General features: G+C 45.7%; 1 protein-coding gene across 1 annotated transcript in view; it reads right to left on the bottom strand.

Annotated features, from left to right (window-relative positions):
* WDR75 (WD repeat domain 75) overlaps positions 1-19,829 on the bottom strand; it is a 343,006-nt gene that overhangs the window by 162,077 nt on the left and 161,100 nt on the right. Inside the window, exon 13 of the mRNA XM_040441253.1 lies at positions 12,099-12,262. Coding sequence (XP_040297187.1) covers positions 12,099-12,262 — 164 coding nt within the window. The remainder of the gene's footprint in view (positions 1-12,098; positions 12,263-19,829) is intronic.

Here is a 19,829-nt window from a genome sequence, read left to right as displayed (position 1 = left end):
ACTACCGACTGAAGAAGCGGCTATCGATCTGCTCAAAAGGACTCAAAGTATGTTGTACCAAGCTAAACTTAGACTACACAAAATTGCTTCAAACAGCCTGGCCGTTATGAGGGCCTTCGAATCAGGCGATCATGCACCAGGATTCAAGGACATTAACTTGGGACTGGACAGTCCACATGTGCAGAGGAGCTTGGGCCTCAGATGGGATCTCTCGGCTGACTCTTTCGGTTTTCAGATAAGTTGTGCAGACAAGCCATTCACAAAACGAGGCGTCCTATCAGTGGTAAACAGCCTATTTGATCCGCTGGGATTTGTAGCGCCCATCACCATACAAGGTAAATCTCTACCGAGACAGTTTTCTGAAACAGTCAAGGATTGGGATACCCCACTTCCCTCCGAGAAAGAGCAAAAATGGGAAACCTGGAAGCGATCCTTGTGTGCCTTGGATGAGATCCACATCCCGAGATGCTATATTAAAACCTCACTTTCCTCTAGCATAAAGAAAGTACTCCACGTGTTCTCGGATGCCTCCACGGAGGCCATCGCAGCGGTTGCCTATCTGAAAGTCACAGAACCCAACAACCAAAATCACGTTGGATTCGTCTTTGGTAAGGCGAAGTTAGCCCCCAAGCCCGATCATACTATTCCCAGACTAGAACTTTGTGGGACTGTGTTGGCAGTGGAGATTGCGGATTTCATACAACAAGAACTGGGTGTCGACATAGCTGAAGTCCAGTATTACACCGACAGTAAGGTTGTTTTAGGTTACATCCACAATCGGACCAAGCGATTTTATGTGTACGTTAGTAACCGCATAGAGAGAATCAGGAGGTCCTCCAAACGTGAACAATGGCACTATGTACCATCCGAACTTAATCCGGCAGATCATGCCACTAGGCCTATGTCTATAGGTTCCTTTACTAACTCTACTTGGCTTACAGGTCCAGAGTTTCTGCTTGGAGAGGCGGACGAAAGTGTACAGGAAGTTTTCAGCATCCAGGATCCGGATAATGATCCAGAAATCCGCACTGAAGTTAATGCATTAGTCACTGGGACAAAGCAAACCGCCAGCTTCGGTTGTCAGCGCTTTGAACGTTTCTCCAGTTGGATGAGACCCATCGAGAACGTCCCTGATGGGTGAACAGGACTGTATCAAGCTTCGCAGATCTTCTCCATTCCAAGTTGGAAAATAGGACTATGTTTTTGCATTCTAACATGTTTTTCTTTTACAGGTTGTTTATATTTTATGGACATTCGTCATAGTGAAATCCCCTAAGTGAATTTCAGACGGGGAGTGTGCTGTTCCTTTCATATTGAATTTCTGCACTGTATTATTTTTTGTTTTACCTATGTTGTTTAAGTCTATTGTTCTCTGCTGCCATCTGCTGGCTGGAATTCGTATGCTGCACGCCTCGTTCGTTGTCTATAAAGTTTTATCTCTGGGCGTGGTTTTAGCAGCCTTGGGCCTGGTCACTTCCTGTAGCCTTTTTCAGTGCTGCATCCTTTGTGACTAGAGACACACATCTCGGCTTGTGAAGGCATCAGTTTTTGACCAGCAGTTGCCTCAGCAGTTAGCCTCAGGAAAGACATCCACATGACAGCATCTACTGCATTCCTGTATTGCATCACTATGTCTGGATCAAATAAACCCACGTTTGATTGCATCCTCATGTCTACGTCTGGATCCATCTAACCTGAGCATCTGCCGGTCCGGTCTGCTCCACTGCTTGGATACGAAGGTAGGCCAGTCACAAAGTCATTATCAGTTACACCTTCATTCGCCTTCATGTGGGGACAGAACAACTAGGTCCTCTACTCTTCCCCCTCTATACAGCCCCCATCAGACAGACTATCAGTAGATCTGGCTTTCGATACCATCTCTATGCTGACAACACCCAACTATACACTTCGTCCCCCGACATCACACCTGCTTTACTACAAAACACCAGTAATTGTCTGGCAGCTGTCTCTAACATCATGTCCTCTCAAAAACTGAACTTCTTGTCTTTCCCCCGTCTACTAACTCACCTAAACTTGATATTTCAATTTCGGTCTGCAGCACCATCATAACTCTTGTGCAACATGCCCGATGTCTTGGGGCCACATTTGACTCCAATCTCTCCTTTGTTCCCCATATTCAATCACTTTCACGCTCTTGTCGTCTGCACCAAGAATATCGCCAGAATCCGCCCTTTTCTTACGGTGGAAACAGCAAAAACCCTTGTTGTTGCCTTGATTCATTCTCGTCTTCACTACTGCAACGCATTACTAATCGGTCTCCCTCTCACTAAACTCTCCCTCCTTCAGTCTGTTCTAAATGCTGCAGCCAGGCTCATCTATCCATCCAACCGCAACACTGATGCTACTAGCCTGTATATAGAGCTTTTTGCCGGAAAACTGAATAAATAAGTTTTTATCTATCCTCCAATCTTTGGTAACATCTAGATAATGAAGTACACTTCTTCTAACATCTAAATTATAAAATTTTGTTTCCTGCTCGTTTTTGGGAAGGAATAACTAAGGAATAACCATGTCTTGTGACCTGTGGAAAGTAGAAACCACCTACTTTACTTACGCATTACCAACAAAAAATATCTATCACGCCCTGGAAATCTGCCTCTCATTGATCGAAGAGTGGATGACAGAGCTCTCTCAAACTCAATGGTTCCAAAACAGAACTCCTCTTCCTTCATGCAAACCGAAACAAAAACTCTAGCATGACATGCACGCCACCCACCATCCTCGGACAAACCATTACTCCCAGCACCGAAGTCAAAAACCTCGGAGTCATCTTTGACTCAGACATGACCATGGATGCACAAATAGGATCAGTAGTCAATGGATCCCATCATCTTCTTCGCCTGCTGCGCAGACTCATTCCCTTCATCCCTGAAGGAGACGCAGCAGCAGTAGTTGGAATAACCATCAATTCCCGACTGGACTACACAAACTCCCTCTATCTAGGACTTCCCAAATATCAAATTTCACGTTTACAAGTTGTCCAGAACACAGCCGCCAGACTGATGACTGGAAAAAAAAACTGGGAATCTATAACTTCGTTTAAGACCCTCCATTGGCTACCCATGAAGAATCGGATCAAATTCAAGACCCTCTGCCTCACCCATAAATGTACACAAGGTAAAGCACCCCAATACCTCTGCGGAAAAATAAAGCACTCCACCCCAGGTCGCCCCCTCCGGTCAGCTAACCAGAACCTCCTCCATATCCCCAAGACCCGCTACAAATCAAAAGGCGAATGAAGGCTCACAGTCCAAGGACCCCGGCTATGGAACACTACCTGCGGAGATACGCTCAGAAGAAAACCATCTAGCCTTCAGGAAGAAGCTCAAGACTCACCTCTTCTGAAAGCACAGGCGGTCAAGGGCTGCAAAAGCGCCTTGAGGCGATTTAGTTCGCAATTGTAGCACTATATAAGTTATTCATTCACCTTGGGGAGAAAATTGGGATCTAACTTGAATATGAGCTTGTCTTCAAACAATCTAAGGAAAGGCTCTTGGATAGATAAAGCCTGAAGCTCACAAACTCTTCTCGAAGAGGATATTGCTACTAAGAAAGTGGTCTTAGACAAACTTGTAAGGAGACAAACTTGTAAGAACAGTATTCAGGTTCCATGGAGCAACCATATTTTTAACTGGGTTTCAATCTATCAGCCGCTTTTAAAAACCTAAAAACCCAGGAGACCCCATAAAGACTAGTGTTCTATAGGGCACCTAATGCAGAGACCTGTACCTTAAGGGTATTTGGGGAGAGACCCATATCCAAACAGTCCTGGAGAAATTCCAGGATGAGAGGGATATTGGGGTCAGATTCACTAAACCTAACACCACTCAAGGATGCAAATTTTTTACAAACCTTAAGATATGCCTTAGAGGTATTTGATTTTCTACTGAGCAAAAGAGTATTTACAACCCTCTGTGATAGACCTAAACCAAAGAGGATGGATTGCTCAGTAACCAGGCTGACAGCTTGAGAAGACTGGGGTTCGGATGATAGATTGGACCCTGCAATAGGAAATCTTCCCTCGGGGAGAACAGGATTGGATCCTCCTTGCTGAGGGAGATCGAACCAGCCCCTTCTGGGCCAAAAGGGGACGACCAGGATTAGGACACAATTTTCGGATTGGAATTTCTGCAGAACCCTTGGGAACATCAGGATTGGGGGGGGGGGGGGGGGGCATAAACCAATCCCGACGTCTAGTCCTGAGGGAAGGAGTCTACTGCCACACAGGGATCTCTTGGATTGAGCGAGAAGAAATGCGGAGGCAAACACATCTACACTAGGATTGCCCCACTGATTTTGGATCCTCTGAAAGGCCAACTGGGATAGGGACCACTCGCCTGGATCCAGTCTCTGACGGCTGAGAAAGTCCGCCTAAAGATTGAGAGAACCCTTCAAGTGTACCGCAGCCAAAGACCTTAGGTTCCTCTCTGCCCATAGAAAAATTTGTTTTGAGAGATTCTGAAGGTGACCATGCCTTGTACCTCCCTGATGTTGGATAAAGGCTACAGCTGTAAAATTGTCCGAGTGGACTAGTACGAGTTGCTTTGAGGACTTCCCATATAGCCTGAAGTTTCTTGTAGTTGGATGACATCCTTCTCTGAGCTTCGGACCAAGTCCCCCAAAAGGAACCTGTGGCAGTAAGGGCACCCCAGCCCCAGGAACTAGCGTCCATTGTCAATGATGGCACCTCCTCCTGGCTACAAGAAACTCCTGACTCCAGATTCTTGTCTCTGAGTAACCACTGTAAGGAGGTCACCTCTTTGGTTACAGACATCCTCTGGTCTAGGGTTAGCTGAGATCTGCTCCATTTCCTGAGAATGAGGTCCTGCTGAGGCCTCATGTGGAATTGGGTCCAGGCAACAGTTGGAATACAATTAGATAGGCGACCTAAAATCTTCATGGCTTGTCTGATCGAACAAAAGGGCTTTCTTAAGAATTTTTGGATCCCTAACTTTAGGTCCTGGATCTTCGGCGATGGAACAAAGGATTTTTGGAGGACAGAATCCAGGAGGATGCCTTAAAATATCCTTTGATTGTTTGGGATAAGATTGGATTTCTCCCAGCTGACTATCCAGCCCAGGTTCTGAAGGTGAGAGGACCACCTGAAGATGAGCTTGCAGGAGATCCGATGTTTCTGCTATAACTAACAGATCGTCCAGATATGGAATAATCAATATTCCCTTTTGGCTTAGGGAGGCCACTACTTCTGCCATAATCTTGGAGAAGATGCGAGGAGCAGAAGATATTCCAAAAGGGAGACAGTTGAATTGAAAGTGATGAATCTTCTCTTTCAGCTTCACTGCAAACCTCAGATATTTTCTGGATAGGGGATGGATTCGAACATGAAAATAAGCATCCTTGATGTCTATTGTGACCATCATATCCCCCTTTTTGATGAGCTTCACGGCGGATCAGACAGTTTCCATTTTGAACCTGCGATAGGTTGTGTGTCTGTTTAGTGGCTTCAGATTTATAAAATAGTCCGGAATTTGCTGTTCGATTTCTGAACTAGGAACAATGGGGAATAGTGACCCCTTACCATTTCCCTGTTGGGAACACTTTATTGCCCCTAGGCATAATAATTCCCTTATGCCCTCGGACAGGGAGGACCTCTGAGGCTAGGGGAGTTGGGCGATCATGAATTTTTGTGGGGAAGAGAATCAAACTCTACAGCATAACCGGTTTTTACGATACTGATTATATACGGGTCTGGGATGACTTGCTCCCAGGAATTTATGAAGGAGCTGCATTGCTCAACTTTGCCATTTTCCCTCTATCTGATCTGGTATCCTGCTGTTTATGAAAAAACTGCCTTTTATTTTTGGATCTGTCTTCAGGAAAACCCTTTTTGTGGTCTGTAGCATTCTCTAAGATCTTATCCAGATCAGGGCCAAACACATATTGCCCATGGAACGGTAAGGATATCAATTTGTTTTTAGAGGTCATATCATCGGACTAGGCCTTTAACCACAGGACTCTTCTGATGTTAGAAAGTACTGCTGACAGACTGCTAACAGACTCAACGGAGGTGTCCGCTAGGAAATTAGTGGCCTTTCTAAGCAGCGGAAGGCTGTTTAAGATCTGCTCTCTTGGTGTCTTGTTAATTAAGTGCAGCTCTAATTGCTCCAGCCACACTGATGAGGTACAAGCTACACGCCGCCACCACTCCGGGTTTTGAAAGAGCAGCCGTAGTTTCCAATGTTTTTTTAAGGAGGCTTTCTGGCTTTCTGTCCATATGATCTTTTAGCTGCACAGTGTCCTCAAAAGGAAGGACCGTGCACTTTGCGACCTTGGCCACTGAAGCAGACTCTGGGAATGGATTCCCAGTCTGTGCAATCTGCCTCATCAAAGGGGTACCGCTTTTTTATAACACAGGAAATAAAGGAGCCTTTTTCAGGTTTGTCCCATTCCGCTCTTATGATCTCCGGTATGTTATCCGGAACAGGGAATACAGATCTCTGCCTCTCCCCAAAACCCCCAAATATTTCCTCCTGAACAGATCTGGGCTTACTGGGAATCTCCATTCTGATTGTAGCTCTAATGGCTTTGATTAGTTCCTCAATATCCTCAGAATTAAAAAGGAATCTCTTATATTCGTTATTATTCTAAGATCTCAGGATCCGATAGCTCAGGATTCACGGAATCTGAATCACTTCCCATATACATCAGATCTCTAGAAGAACCCGGTCTATGGGGAGGAAGGGAGGGGGGGGGGGGGGGGGGGGAGCCTGGGGGATGAGCCTTGCATAAAGGTTTAGACCCAGAGGAAGGTAGACGTTTGGAACAGAGACCACACTTCCTGGGTTTAACCTTGGCAGAAGAGAAGACTCCTTTTCTCTGTGCAACATACAAGGGAGAGAAGGGTCAACCACTACAGGGTAAGTATAACATAAGGAGGGTGCCTGACACAGGCTACTCACAGAACCCAGAGTAGTGGGGGGCTCAGATCCAGAGCCAGTGGTGGTAGTGGCACACATGTTTCCAGTTCCCATCCACAGAAACGCCAGAAACTGCAGGCAGGGTGAGAACGCTGGGCACCATGTTGGGACCAGCATTGCCTCCTTTAAAAACTGGGCAAGCGCAGGCCGCGCGCCGCGTGATGTCAAGACACTAAGCCACGCCACCCTCGGCATCTGACGTCATCACCCGGCGGCTGGAGGGAAGCGCATCCTAGCGTCGCTCCAGCCGCCTTTCCACTCTGCCCACATGAACCGCCGCATGAGGGAGCTTCGCCGGAGCCACCGAACCATAAAGGGTCGCCCGGGCGCAGACCACATAGGAGGAGGGAATAGCCGGGCCGCCGGAACCGACCTCCGGTCTGCAGAATCAAAAAACTAATTATCCAGGAAAAATAAAATAGGCTAGGAACCCAGCAGAGCTCCCAGCACCTCTCTGGTCTCCTTCCTTGACAGGACAGGAAAAAACACTGGCGATGAGGGGAAGGGGTGGGGTTTTAAACCTCTCTGTGTTTTTTCCTGACCTATCAGAGGAAGTCAATCTCAGTGTGTGCTGTCATGGAGACGACTGGGGAAGTTTATATATATATATATATATATATATATATATATATATATATATATATATATATATATATATATATATACACATACATACATACATACACACACACATATACATATATATACACACACACACAGTATATACATGTGCACTAAAATTATATAATATATATTTTTTTTTTTTCACACACACACCTACCATATTTTTCGCACTATAAGACGCACTTTTTTTTCTCCACATAGTGACAGAAAAATGTCAGTCTGTCGTATGAGCACTTTCAATGTGTCTTTCATTAACGTCGATTTTAATGTTTCCGTACAGCATTAAAATGTATTGGCAATGTGGACCCAAAGGTTCTTCTCACCTGAAGTTGCGTGAGACTTCGGTTAATTACTACTGTATGCATATCTGCATATTGAAAAACAATTTAAAATAGCAATCCGAACTGGGCTTGGTACCGAGGTACCACCCAGTACCAAAGCCCAGTTCGGATTGCTATTTTAAATAGTTTTTCAATATGCAGAAATGCATACAGTAGTAATACACCGAAGCCTCGTGCGGAGCCAATACATTTTAGTGCTGTAAGAAAAAAGCATTAAAAAGGAGATTTTTTGTATAACTTACCAGTAAAATCTCTTTCTCGGTCTTCATTGGGGGACACAGGAACCATGGGTATAGCTATGTCCTCTAGGAGGTGTTGACACTAGTAAAAGCTGTTAGCTCCTCCCCTGGCAGCTATATCCCCTCCAGCCTGGAGAGAGAGCTTCAGTTTGTGCGCAAGCAGTAGGAGAAGCAAGCCAACCAAAGGAAAAACATGGAACACCAACCATGCCAAAAGACCCAACGGGGTTCAAACCAGCAACTGCCACAACTGTGGTCGAACAACAATACTGGGTGGGTGCTGTGTCCCCCAATGAAGAGCGAGAAAGATTTTACTGGTAAGTTTTACAAAAATATCTTTTTCTCGCCCATATTCATTGGGGGACTCAGGAACCGTGGGACGTCCAAAAGCAGTCCACAGGGAAGGAAAAACCACAGACCCATGGAAGCAAGCGTTCCTGCCGGCATCTAAGAAACTGCCTCCTGCAAAACCAGGCGGCCCAAGGCAGCGTCCGCCGATGCATAAGTATGCACCTGGTAAAATTTAGTGAATGTGTGTAAGGAGGACCAAGTAGCCGCCTTACACAACTGTGCAGCCGAAGCGTGATTCCTCCGAGCCCAAGATGCGCCCACCGCTCTGGTGGATTGAGCCGTGACACCTAAGGGCAGGACCCTGCCCCGGGCGCGGGATGCTTCAGCAATTGCAGACCGAATCCAATGTGCGATTGCCACCTTGGAGGCCGCCAATCCCTTGCGAGGACCCTCCGGAATGACAAAAAGGGGAGCCCGTACGGCGGAAGGGACCGGAGACTGCTAAACAGATCTTCAGAGCTCTGACAACGTCCAAATGGTGTAACTCCTTTTTCTTAGGGTGTGAAGGAAATGGACAGTGAGGGAAGGACAATTTCCTCGTTAATATGGAAGTCAGAGACCACCTTCGGAAGAAAAGAGACAGGCCGGAGAACCACTTTGTCCCTATGAATAACCAGGAAGGGTTCTCTGCAAGAGAGCGCAGCCAACTCGGATGGAAGTGATAGCGACCAGAAAAACTACCTTCCAGGACAGGAGTCTGAGAGAGATCTCACGCAAGGGGTCAAAGGGGGAAGCCTGGAGCGCTGAAAGGACTAAATTCAAATCCCAAGGCGGTAAAGGAGGATGGTACGGAGGAACCGTATGTGCCACTCCCTGAAAAAAAGTCCTTACAGGCTCCAGGGGGGCCAGAGGGCACTGGAAAAGGAGAGAAAGTGCCGACACCTGACCCTTCAAAGAACTAAGGGCTAGACCAAGGTACAACCTTGATTGAAGAAAGGACAGGACCGTAGGGAGATAAAAACGAAGTGGGGGGATGTTCCGTCTTTCACAGAAACCCTGGAAGGACCTCCAGGTCCTGTAATAGATCCTGGACGATGCAGGCTTCCTGGCCTGAATCATAGTGCAGATGACATCCACCGAAAAACCTCTTTGCGTCAGAATGGCAGTTTCAATGGCCATGCCACCAAACGAAGAGACCTTAAATGCTGATCGAAGACCGGTCACTGTGAAAGAAGGTCGTCTGAGAGGAAGTGACGTATCCTAGAAGGAAAACGAGGTCGGTGTACCACGCGCGACGTGGCCAATGAGGATGATTGGAATGCCCTCCATCCTGATTTTCCGTAGAACCCTGCGTGGGAAGGGGGGAAAGACAAAGGAGGGAGAACCCCTGCCAAGTAGAGATCCGGTCGTCCACGCCGCAAGCTTCCGGATTCCTTGTTCGGGAGAGGAAGGTGGGAAGTTTCCGATTGAGCCTTGAGGCCATCAAGTCCACGTCGGGGGGACCCCAACGCAGCCAGATCGCCTTGAATACCTCCGGGCGCAGGGACCACTCGCCTGGATCTATCGTCAACCTGCTGAGGAAGTCCGCAATCCAGTTCTCCACACCCAGGATGTAGATTGCTGAAATTGCCGGTACATGGGTCTCCGCCACCGTAAGATCTGGTCAGATTCCTGCATCACCGCAGAGCTGCACGTTCCCCCTTGGTGGTTGATGTCCAGAGTGTGCTATGGCTACGCCAGGATCCTCGTACCGTAGGAGCCGCGGTATGCCCCGCAAAACTGAGCGGGAGGCTTCAGGATATCCAGTAGAAGCCATGGTACCATACTGCCCCAGGGAAGTAGCGCTAATCTTAAACACGCCACCTAGTAAGGGCGTTGAACAGGAACAACCGCCAAGCCAGCGTCAGGGTAGAACCCCTACTTGATGAGGCCTGCCCCACTGCAGTGACCACGAACGCTAGGACTAGCGTAATATCTGCACCTGCCAGGCCATTAACCCCCTATGTGGAGGCCACCGGACACGGCCGACTGGAATGTACTGCCGGAGCACAGAGGGGCCTGTAGTGCCAGGGAAATGCGCCCGCTTGCGCATACCGGCCGGGGAGAGCGTCGCGCGGGCCGGAGTGAAGGCGGGGCCTAAATTTATCGGTGCCCGGACCAGTGTTGGTTTTAGCCTTCTGGAGCAGCGTGCTGGCGCCCGCTCCCAAGGGTGGATTATGGCTCTGGGGAGCGGAAAGCTGCTCCCTGCATTCGGACCACAGCGGTGCGCACGGTCGCCCGCTGTGTCTAACAGTGCCTGTGGGAGACATGGCCATTAACCCCCTATGTGCCCGTGTACCGTCGGCACAGAGGGGGAGGGAAGGGAATGTCAACAGAAGAAGCTGGGCTAGTTGCGCAGGCAGGATAATAAAGCCCGGTGTCTGGCCAAGGAGGGAGGGGGAGAGCTGTAATAGATACTTATTATTTCATCTTGTCTCGAGGATGGCAGTGTATCACTGTCATGTCTGACTTCAACCACTGGTGCTTGGCCAAATAGGAAGTGAGGGATGGAGAGGGGTTAAACATACTCACCTAGTCTTGTGTACTCTCCTTATCTTCCGCCTCTTCACTTCACCCCCCCTAAGTGGGCCCATAAGGTCACTTTCTCCAGCAAGGTCACCTCCTCAGCAGCTGGCACCGAAGTGGCAGGAGTCTGGTATGCGGGAAAGTCTTCTCTTTGTCGGACCTAGGTGACCCCTTGGCTGGCGGGATTGCAGGGGAGCTGGGCTGCCCTGGTCCACCTTGTCTTGTGGGGGAGGAGGCAGCGTGGCGGACAAACTGTGGCGTGCTCCCCCAAGAGAACAGGGAGGCTAGGCAACCATTGTTTCCCACGTAAAAGAGGGGGCGGGGGGGGATAAAAAAAAAAATCTTCAAGGAAGCTACCCTGCAGAGCAGTCTTGCCTCATATTGACACTAGAAAAAAACTGAAGCTCTCTCTCCAGGCTGAAGGGGGTATAGCTGTCAGGGAAGGAGCTAACAGCTTTTACTAGTGTCAACGCCTCCTAGAGGACATGGCTATAACCACGGTTCCTGTGTCCCCCAATGAATATGGGCGAGAAATGAAAGTATTTGAACAATTCAACTTCAGATCTATGATCCAAAGGTCGAGTTGCTCAAGCCTATTACCCTATTTATGTTATCTGTTATTAGCTAGCCATTCCTCATAGCTATCGGTCTCTCACTTTTTATTATATCAGAAAACGTCCCACAATTTTACACATCATTAAATACCATATTTTAGCTACCCTTCATATTCTACACTATACAAATATCCCTCATATCTTAGTATACTAGAAAAGAGAATTATGGATCAACAGGTTTGGATGAAAACAGGTGTGAGCAAATTAAAGGCTGCTGGGGAAGTGCCAGAATCTTTCTAGCAATGTAGGCATGCCACATTTTTCTACTACAACTTGCTATTCTTGCAGAACCAGAGAAATTAGTGGGTCAGTGTGCGATCTGCAAAAAAATATTCATCTAAAGCGGACAAAAACTGCAGTTGTGTGCATGAGGCTTGATAATGGAAAAGTGGCACAGAGTGCAAGGAAAGAACCACTCAGTTTTGAGTCATGCCACACTAACGTAGACAAATATATCAGACTTACCATAAATGTCAGAATTGTCCTCCAGGACCCAGACTTTAAAAAGGCCATCATTCCCTGTAGTTACCAAAGTGGGAGAATCTTTTTCTGAATTACATCCAGACTGGAAAGAAAGTGATGTGATTTGGTCTTCATGAGGTAAGTTGATTGTGGTGTTCAGGATAAAGCTTTAAAATAAAGAGAAAATTAACTTGACGCAAATAACATATATATATATAGATATATATAACAAAGAAAGGGCAGCAGCACTTTTAGATGAAGCTGGGTGCAAAATCCTCTGACCTTAGGCTGTTCGGTCAAATAATTGTAGATATCGCAAAGAGGCAGCACTCCAATGAAAGGTGAAAAACGACCCGCTTTATTTCCCCTGTGCAACGTTTCAACTGCTCATTGCAGTCTTTCTCAAGCATAACAATTGGTGTCACAACATCTATATTTATACCCACAATGCTTAGTGAGTCAATTAACAGAGTGATTAACAATAACATGGTCAATAGTGTTAAAAAAACATAAATTACATTAAAATTTTCATAGTTAAATGTGAGTTCATTACATATATCATGTGTCCAAACCACAGTTTTACATACATAGTGAGATCTCAGACCATCGCAGATAAATATTGCCAAATTCATTAAGTGCCTCGTGCTTTAGTTACAGTGATCACCTGAATGTGCTAATTAGGCGGTCAATAGGCCGCATGATTAAAAAACGTACTACCTTACAAGGGGGAGTGTCGTGATAGCAGCCGTCTTGGCGTCCCTAGGAGCCTTATATACCGCACCCCCTTTTCTCCATTCAATACAATACATGTTATGTCCCCTTTAAGGACTATAATCCTCCGATATTTACGATTTGATATCCTGATTTATTTATTTACTATAACTGTTTGTAATAATCCAGTGAGTAGTGTTTACAACCCGATCATTCTCTATCAGTTTCTTTCCCTGTATAGGTCTCATTGCCGTGCTCTTACCGATCCTGGAGATTACGATGCGTTGAGGGCAAGCTCTTCCTAGTTGCCAGGCAACGGTTCACGTGACTAGTCATGTGACCGGGAGGCCGGACGGGGAGACGCCGCCGTCCGTATCGTCATGCTTCGGTATGAAGGTGGCTGGTGTGTGCATCATGACCGGCGTCACTTCTGGGCGCGGTCTTTGATAGTATGCACCGGTATCCAGGATACCGAGCATGCGCGGTGGGATCCTAGGGACGCCAAGACGGCTGCTATCACGACACTCCACCTTGTACGGTAGTAAGTTTTTTAATCATGCGGCCTATTGACCGCCTAATTAGCACATTCAGGTGATCACTGTAACTAAAGCACGAGGCACTTAATGAATTTGGCAATATTTATCTGCGATGGTCTATGAGATCTCACTATGTATGTAAAACCGTGGTTTGGACACATGATATATGTAATGAACTCACATTTAACTATGAAAATTTTAATGTAATTTATGTTTTTTTAACACTATTGACCATGTTATTGTTAATCACTGTTAATTGACTCACTAAGCATTGTGGGTATAAATATACTTGTTGTGACACCAATTGTTATGCTTGAGAAAGACTGCAATGAGCAGTTGAAACGTTGCACAGGGAAAATAAAGCGGGTCGTTTTTCACCTTTCATTGGAGTGCTGCCTCTTCTTTGCGATAGAGCGATAGAGATATATATATATATATATATATATATATATATATATATATATATATTTATAATGTATTAAGTTAAATCCTTCCACTTGGGATCATATCAAAGCCTAGAATGTTAGTTTTAAAATACCAGGATCAAGCATTTATCAGGGTTCAGTATTTGCTAGAAGTAGTAGTATCTAGTTCTGAGTTTAAAGGGAGCCTGTCATACTAATGGCTCATGACAAGACCGTGTACAAGCGGTGCATGTATTGCGGCAAACAGCAAGTCGGCAATATTTAGGCACCAGCCGGAAGGGCACCATATCATGGATGCGGACCCATTCTCTTGAAGGTAACACAATTTGCGGTCCCCAAAGCACGGCAGGCACACGTCCGTGTGCATAAGCCCTAAACATGATGTCTGAGCTGAAGGCAGCATGTTAAAGGGAGTCTGTCACTTACATAACAGGTTTTAAACTGATAATATAGCTCTATGGGAAGCAAATACATAACTCTGATGGTACCTAGATTCATTTATTGAGAGACTGCAAAGCACCAAAAATTTAGTTTTAATGATATGGAAATTAGATATTGCAAGTGCCCAAGGGCGGCGAGTGTGCTACAAGTGCCCAGTGCTGCTCCTCTGTATTGTCCGGCCAGCTGTGTGGCATCACTTATTTCCATACGTAATCCACTGCCTACACACGTCATCGCCGGGCAGGGAATGCGCAGTACATTGCCCACTGTGGGCAGAGGCATATTGATATACAAAGCACATGCGTCAGTTACTGGTTACTTAACCCCTTAAGGACACAGCCTTATTTCACCTTAAGGACTAGGCCATTTTTTGCAAATCTAACCAGTGTCACTTTAAGTGGTGATAACTTTAAAACACTTTGACTTATCCGGGCCATTCTGAGATTGTTTTTTCGTCACATATTGTACTTCATGACACTGGTAAAATGAAGTAAATAAATTTATTTATTTTTTCTGCATAAAAAAAATACCAAATTTACCAAAAAATTTGAAAAATTTGCAAATTTCAAAGTTTCAGTTTCTCTACTTCTGTAATACACTGCTCAAAAAAATAAAGGGAACACTTAAACAACACAATGTAACTCCAAGTCAATCACACTTCTGTGAAATCAAACTGTCCACTTTGTCACTCAGTGTTGCTTCCTATCAATTTCACATGCTGTTGTGCAAATGGGATAGACAACAGGTGGAAATTATAGGCAGTTAGCAAGACACCCCCAATAAAGGAGTGGTTCTGCAGGTGGTGACCACATACCAATTCTCAGTTCCTATGCTTCCTGGCTGATGTTTTGGTCACTTTTGAATGCTGGCGGGGCTTTCACTCTAGTGGTAACATGAGACGGAGTCTACAACCCACACAAGTGGCTCAGGTAGTGCAGCTTATCCAGGATGGCACATCAATGCGAGCTGTGGCAAGAAGGTTTGCTGTGTCTGTCAGCGTTGTGTCCAGAGCATGGAGGCGCTACCAGGAGACAGGCCAGTACATCAGGAGACGTGGAGGAGGCCGTAGGAGGGCAACAACTCAGCAGCAGGACCGCTACCTCCGCCTTTTTGCAAGGAGGAACAGGAGGAGCACTGCCAGAGCCCTGCAAAATGACCTCCAGCAGGCCACAAATGTGCATGTGTCTGCTCAAACGGTCAGAAACAGACTCCATGAGGGTGATATGAGGGCCCAACGTCCACAGGTGGGGGTTGTGCTTACAGCCCAACACCGTGCAGGACGTTTGGCATTTGCCAGAGAAAACCAAGATTGGCAAATTTGCCACTGGCGCCCTGTGCTCTTCACAGATGAAAGCAGGTTCACACTGAGCACATGTGACAGACGTGACAGAGTCTGGAGACGCCATGGAGAACGTTCTGCTGCCTGCAACATCCTCCAGCATGACCGGTTTGGCATTGGGTCAGTAATGGTGTGGGGTGGCATTTCTTTGGAGGGCCGCACAGCCCTCCATGTGCTCGCCAGAGGTAGCCTGACTGCTATTAGGTACCGAGATGAGATCCTCAGACCCCTTGTGAGACCATATGCTGGTGCGGTTGGCCCTGGGTTCCTCCTAATGCAAGACAATGCTAGACCTCATGTGGCTGGAGTGTGTCAGCAGTTCCTGCAAGACGAAGGCATTGATGCTATGGACTGGCCCGCCCGTTCCCCAGACCTGAATCCAATTGAGCACATCTGGGACATCATGTCTCGCTCAATCCACCAACGTCACGTTGCACCACAGACTGTCCAGGAGTTGGCAGATGCTTTAGTCCAGGTCTGGGAGGAGATCCCTCAGGAGACCGTCCGCCACCTCATCAGGAGCATGCACAGGCGTTGTAGGGAGGTCATACAGGCACGTGGAGGCCACACACACTACTGAGCCTCATTTTGACTTGTTTTAAGGACATTACATCAAAGTTGGATCAGCCTGTAGTGTGTTTTTCCACTTTAATTTTGAGTGTGACTCCAAATCCAGACCTCCATGGGTTAAAAAAATGTGATTTCCATTTTTTTATTTTTGTGTGATTTTGTTGTCAGCACATTCAACTATGTAAAGAACAAAGTATTTCAGAAGAATATTTAATCAATTCAGATCTAGGATGTGTTATTTTTGTGTTCCCTTTATTTTTTTGAGCAGTGTACATAGTATTACCCCCAAAAATTGTGATGACTTTACATTCCCCATATGTCTACTTCATGTTTGAATTATTTTGGGAATGATATTTTATTTTTTGGGGATGTTACAACGCTTAGAAGTTTAGAAGCAAATCTTGAAATTTTTCTGAAATTTACAAAAAAACTATTTTTAGGGACCACTACAGCCCTGAAGTCACTTTGCGAGGCTTACATAATAGAAACCACCCAAAAATAACCCCATTCTATAAACTACACCCCTCAAGGTATTCAAAACTGATTTTACAAACTTCGTTAACCCTTTAGGTGTTGCACAAGAGTTATTGGCAAATGGGGATGAAATTGGAGAATTTCATATTTTTCCCCATTTTTTTCCACTAACAAAGCAAGGGTTAACAGCCAAACAAGACTATCTTTATTGCCCTGACTCTGCCGTTTACAGAAACACCCCATATGTAGCCGTAAACTACTGTACGGCCACACAGCGGGGCGTAGAGTGAAAGGTGCGCCGTTTGGTTTTTGGAAGGCAGATTTTGCTGGACTGGTTTATTTACACCATGTCCCATTTGAAGATCCCCTGATGCACCCCTAGAGTAGAAACTCCATAAAAGTGACCCCATCTAAGAAACTACACCCCTCAAGGTATTAAAAACTGATTTTACAAACTTTGTTAACCCTTTAGGTGTTGCACAAGATTTAACGGAAAATAGAGATACAATTTCAAAATTTCACTTGTGGCAGATTTTCCATTTTAATATTTTTTTTCCAGTTACAAAGCAAGGGTTAACAGCCAAACAAAAATCATTATTTATGGCCCTGATTCTGTAGTTTAGAGAAACACCCCACATGTGGTCGTAAACTGCTGTACGGGCACACGGCAGGGCGCAGAAGGAAAGGAATGCCATACGGTTTTTGGAAGGCAGATTTTGCTGGACTGTTTTTTTTTACACCATGTCCCATTTGAAGCCCCCCTGATGCACCCCTAGAGTAGAAACTCCAAAAAGTGATCCCATTTTAGAAACTACGGGATAGGGTGGCAGTTTTGTTGGTACTAGTTTAGGGTACATATGATTTTTGGTTGCTCTATATTACACTTTTTGTGCGGCAAGGTAACAAGAAATAGCTTTTTTGGCACCGTTTTTTTTTTTGTTATTTACAACATTCATCTGACAGGTTAGATCAGGCATCCTCAAACTGCGGCCATCCAGCTGTTGCAAAACTACAACTCCCGGCATGCTCGAACAGCCTACAGGTATCAGCATACAGCAGGGCATTGTGGGAGTTGTAGTTTTACAACAGCTGGAGGGCCGCAGTTTGAGGATGCCTGGGTTAGATCATGTGGTAATTTTATAGGAGCAGGTTGTCACGGACACGGCGATAAAAAAAAATTGTATACATATTTGGTATTTATGTAAGTTTTACACAATGATTTCATTTTTAAAACAAAAAAAAGTTTTAGTGTCTCCATAGTCTAAGAGCCATAGTTTTTTCAGTTTTTGGGCGATTATCTTAAGTAGGGTCTCATTTTTTGCAGGATGAGATGACTGTTTGATTGGCACTATTTTGGGTTGCATATGACTTTTTGATCGCTTGCTATTACACTTTTTGTGACATAAGATGACAAAAAATGGCTTACGGTGGTCACCTGAGGGGTTAGCTCATGTGATATTTTTATAGAGCCGGTCGATACAGACGCGGCGATACCCAATATGTATACTTTTTTTTATTTAAGTTTTACACAATGATTTCATTTTTGAAACAAAAAAAAATCATGTTTTAGTGTTTCCATAGTCTAAGAGGCATATTTTTTTCAGTTTTTGGGCAATTATCTCGGGTAGGGTATGATTTTTGCGGGATGAGATGACCGTTTGATTGTTACAATTTTGGCGTACATGCGACTTTTTTGATCACTTTTATTACCTTTTTTGGGAAGTAAGGTGGGCAAAATTTTAATTTCATCATATTTATTTTAATTTATTTATGGCGTTCACCGTTCGGGTAAAGTAACATGACCGTTTTATAGATCAGGTCGTTACGGACGCGGCGATACCAAACATGTGTAGGGAATTTTTTTTTATTTTAATCAGTGATAAGTGTTTTTTGATTTTTACTTTTTTTTTTACCCAGACCCACTTGGTTCTTGAAGATCCAGTGGGTCTCATGTCTGTATAATACAGTACAGTACACCATATAGTGTTTTGTACTGTATTTTACTTACACTTTGTCTGAACAGATCTCTGCCTTTAGCACAGATCTGTTCAGCACCATGGACAGCAGGATGCCTGAGAAGGCGTCCTCTTGCCATGGGAACCTTCCCAGTCTGCTCAGTTGTAGCCACAACTGCGCAGACGGGGAAGGGTAAGGAGGGGGGCTGTCTGGGGGCTCTCTCCCTCGGGGGGCTGCAAGGGCACAGCAGCCCCCGGATGGGAGAGGGAGGGAGCTCCCTGAGCTGTTAACCTTTTCCATGGAAAGGGTTAAACGGCTGACATCACATCACAGATGTCAGCCGTTTATACCAGGGTGTCAGCAATGTGCTGACACCCTGGTATACCCACTGGCCACCAACGATTTTTCAAGGGGAGGCGGGCGGGGGATCGCGATCCCGCCTGCTGCACCGCCCGCAAACCCCCCCCCCTGCACCTCCCACCGGGATAAAATCATTCAGGGGTGTAGGGGGGGTGAAACATCTATATTTTAGGAATACTAAAGTTTCTGATCCCCGCTGTCAGGGACCGCGGGGATCAGAAACTGCAGAAAGCGCAGCAAACCGCAGGTCTGAATTGACCTGCGGTTTGTTGCGATCACTGACATGGGGGGAGTCACGCGCATTTAGCCGAGGTGCCTGCTCAATGATTTGAGCAGGCAACTTGTTCCGATCATAGCCGGCCGGGCGGCTGTGATCGGAACCACACATGACGTACCGGTACGTCATGTGTCCTTAAGGGGTTAAAGGGGTTATCCCATGAGTAATTAAAAAAATAAAAAATCAGACATCATATAGTACAATACCTTTCTAACCAGTACCTCACATGGATCCAGAGATCTCCCATTTATATCAAGCTGGTAGCTCAAGGGGAGAGTCTCTTCTGCTGCAGATCAGGAGGAGTGTCCATTCCACAGCTCTCTCCCTACCACAGCTCAAGAGGCAGTTGAAAGATGAAACGGAGCATGTGCGGCCTTCGTAATGAGTCGGTCAAAGAAATAGAAAATAAGTGGCACTATACAGATACATATTACTGAAAAACTCAGTAGGTATACAAAATTTTCAATTACATTACAATTACAAAAGTATTCAGATCCAGGTGCTGGTTTGAAAACTGTAAAATATTTTTCGTGGGACAATCCCTTTAACCCCTTAAGGATCCATTTACATGTACGTCATATCCGGCCGTGACTTAAAGGGAACCTGTCACCGGGATTTTGTGTGTAGAGCCGAGGACATGGACTG

Source organism: Bufo bufo, chromosome 7 (genome assembly GCF_905171765.1).
Source record: "Bufo bufo chromosome 7, aBufBuf1.1, whole genome shotgun sequence".
NCBI classification, from domain to species: Eukaryota; Metazoa; Chordata; class Amphibia; order Anura; family Bufonidae; genus Bufo; species Bufo bufo.
This window is presented reverse-complemented; position numbering and strand designations above follow the sequence as displayed.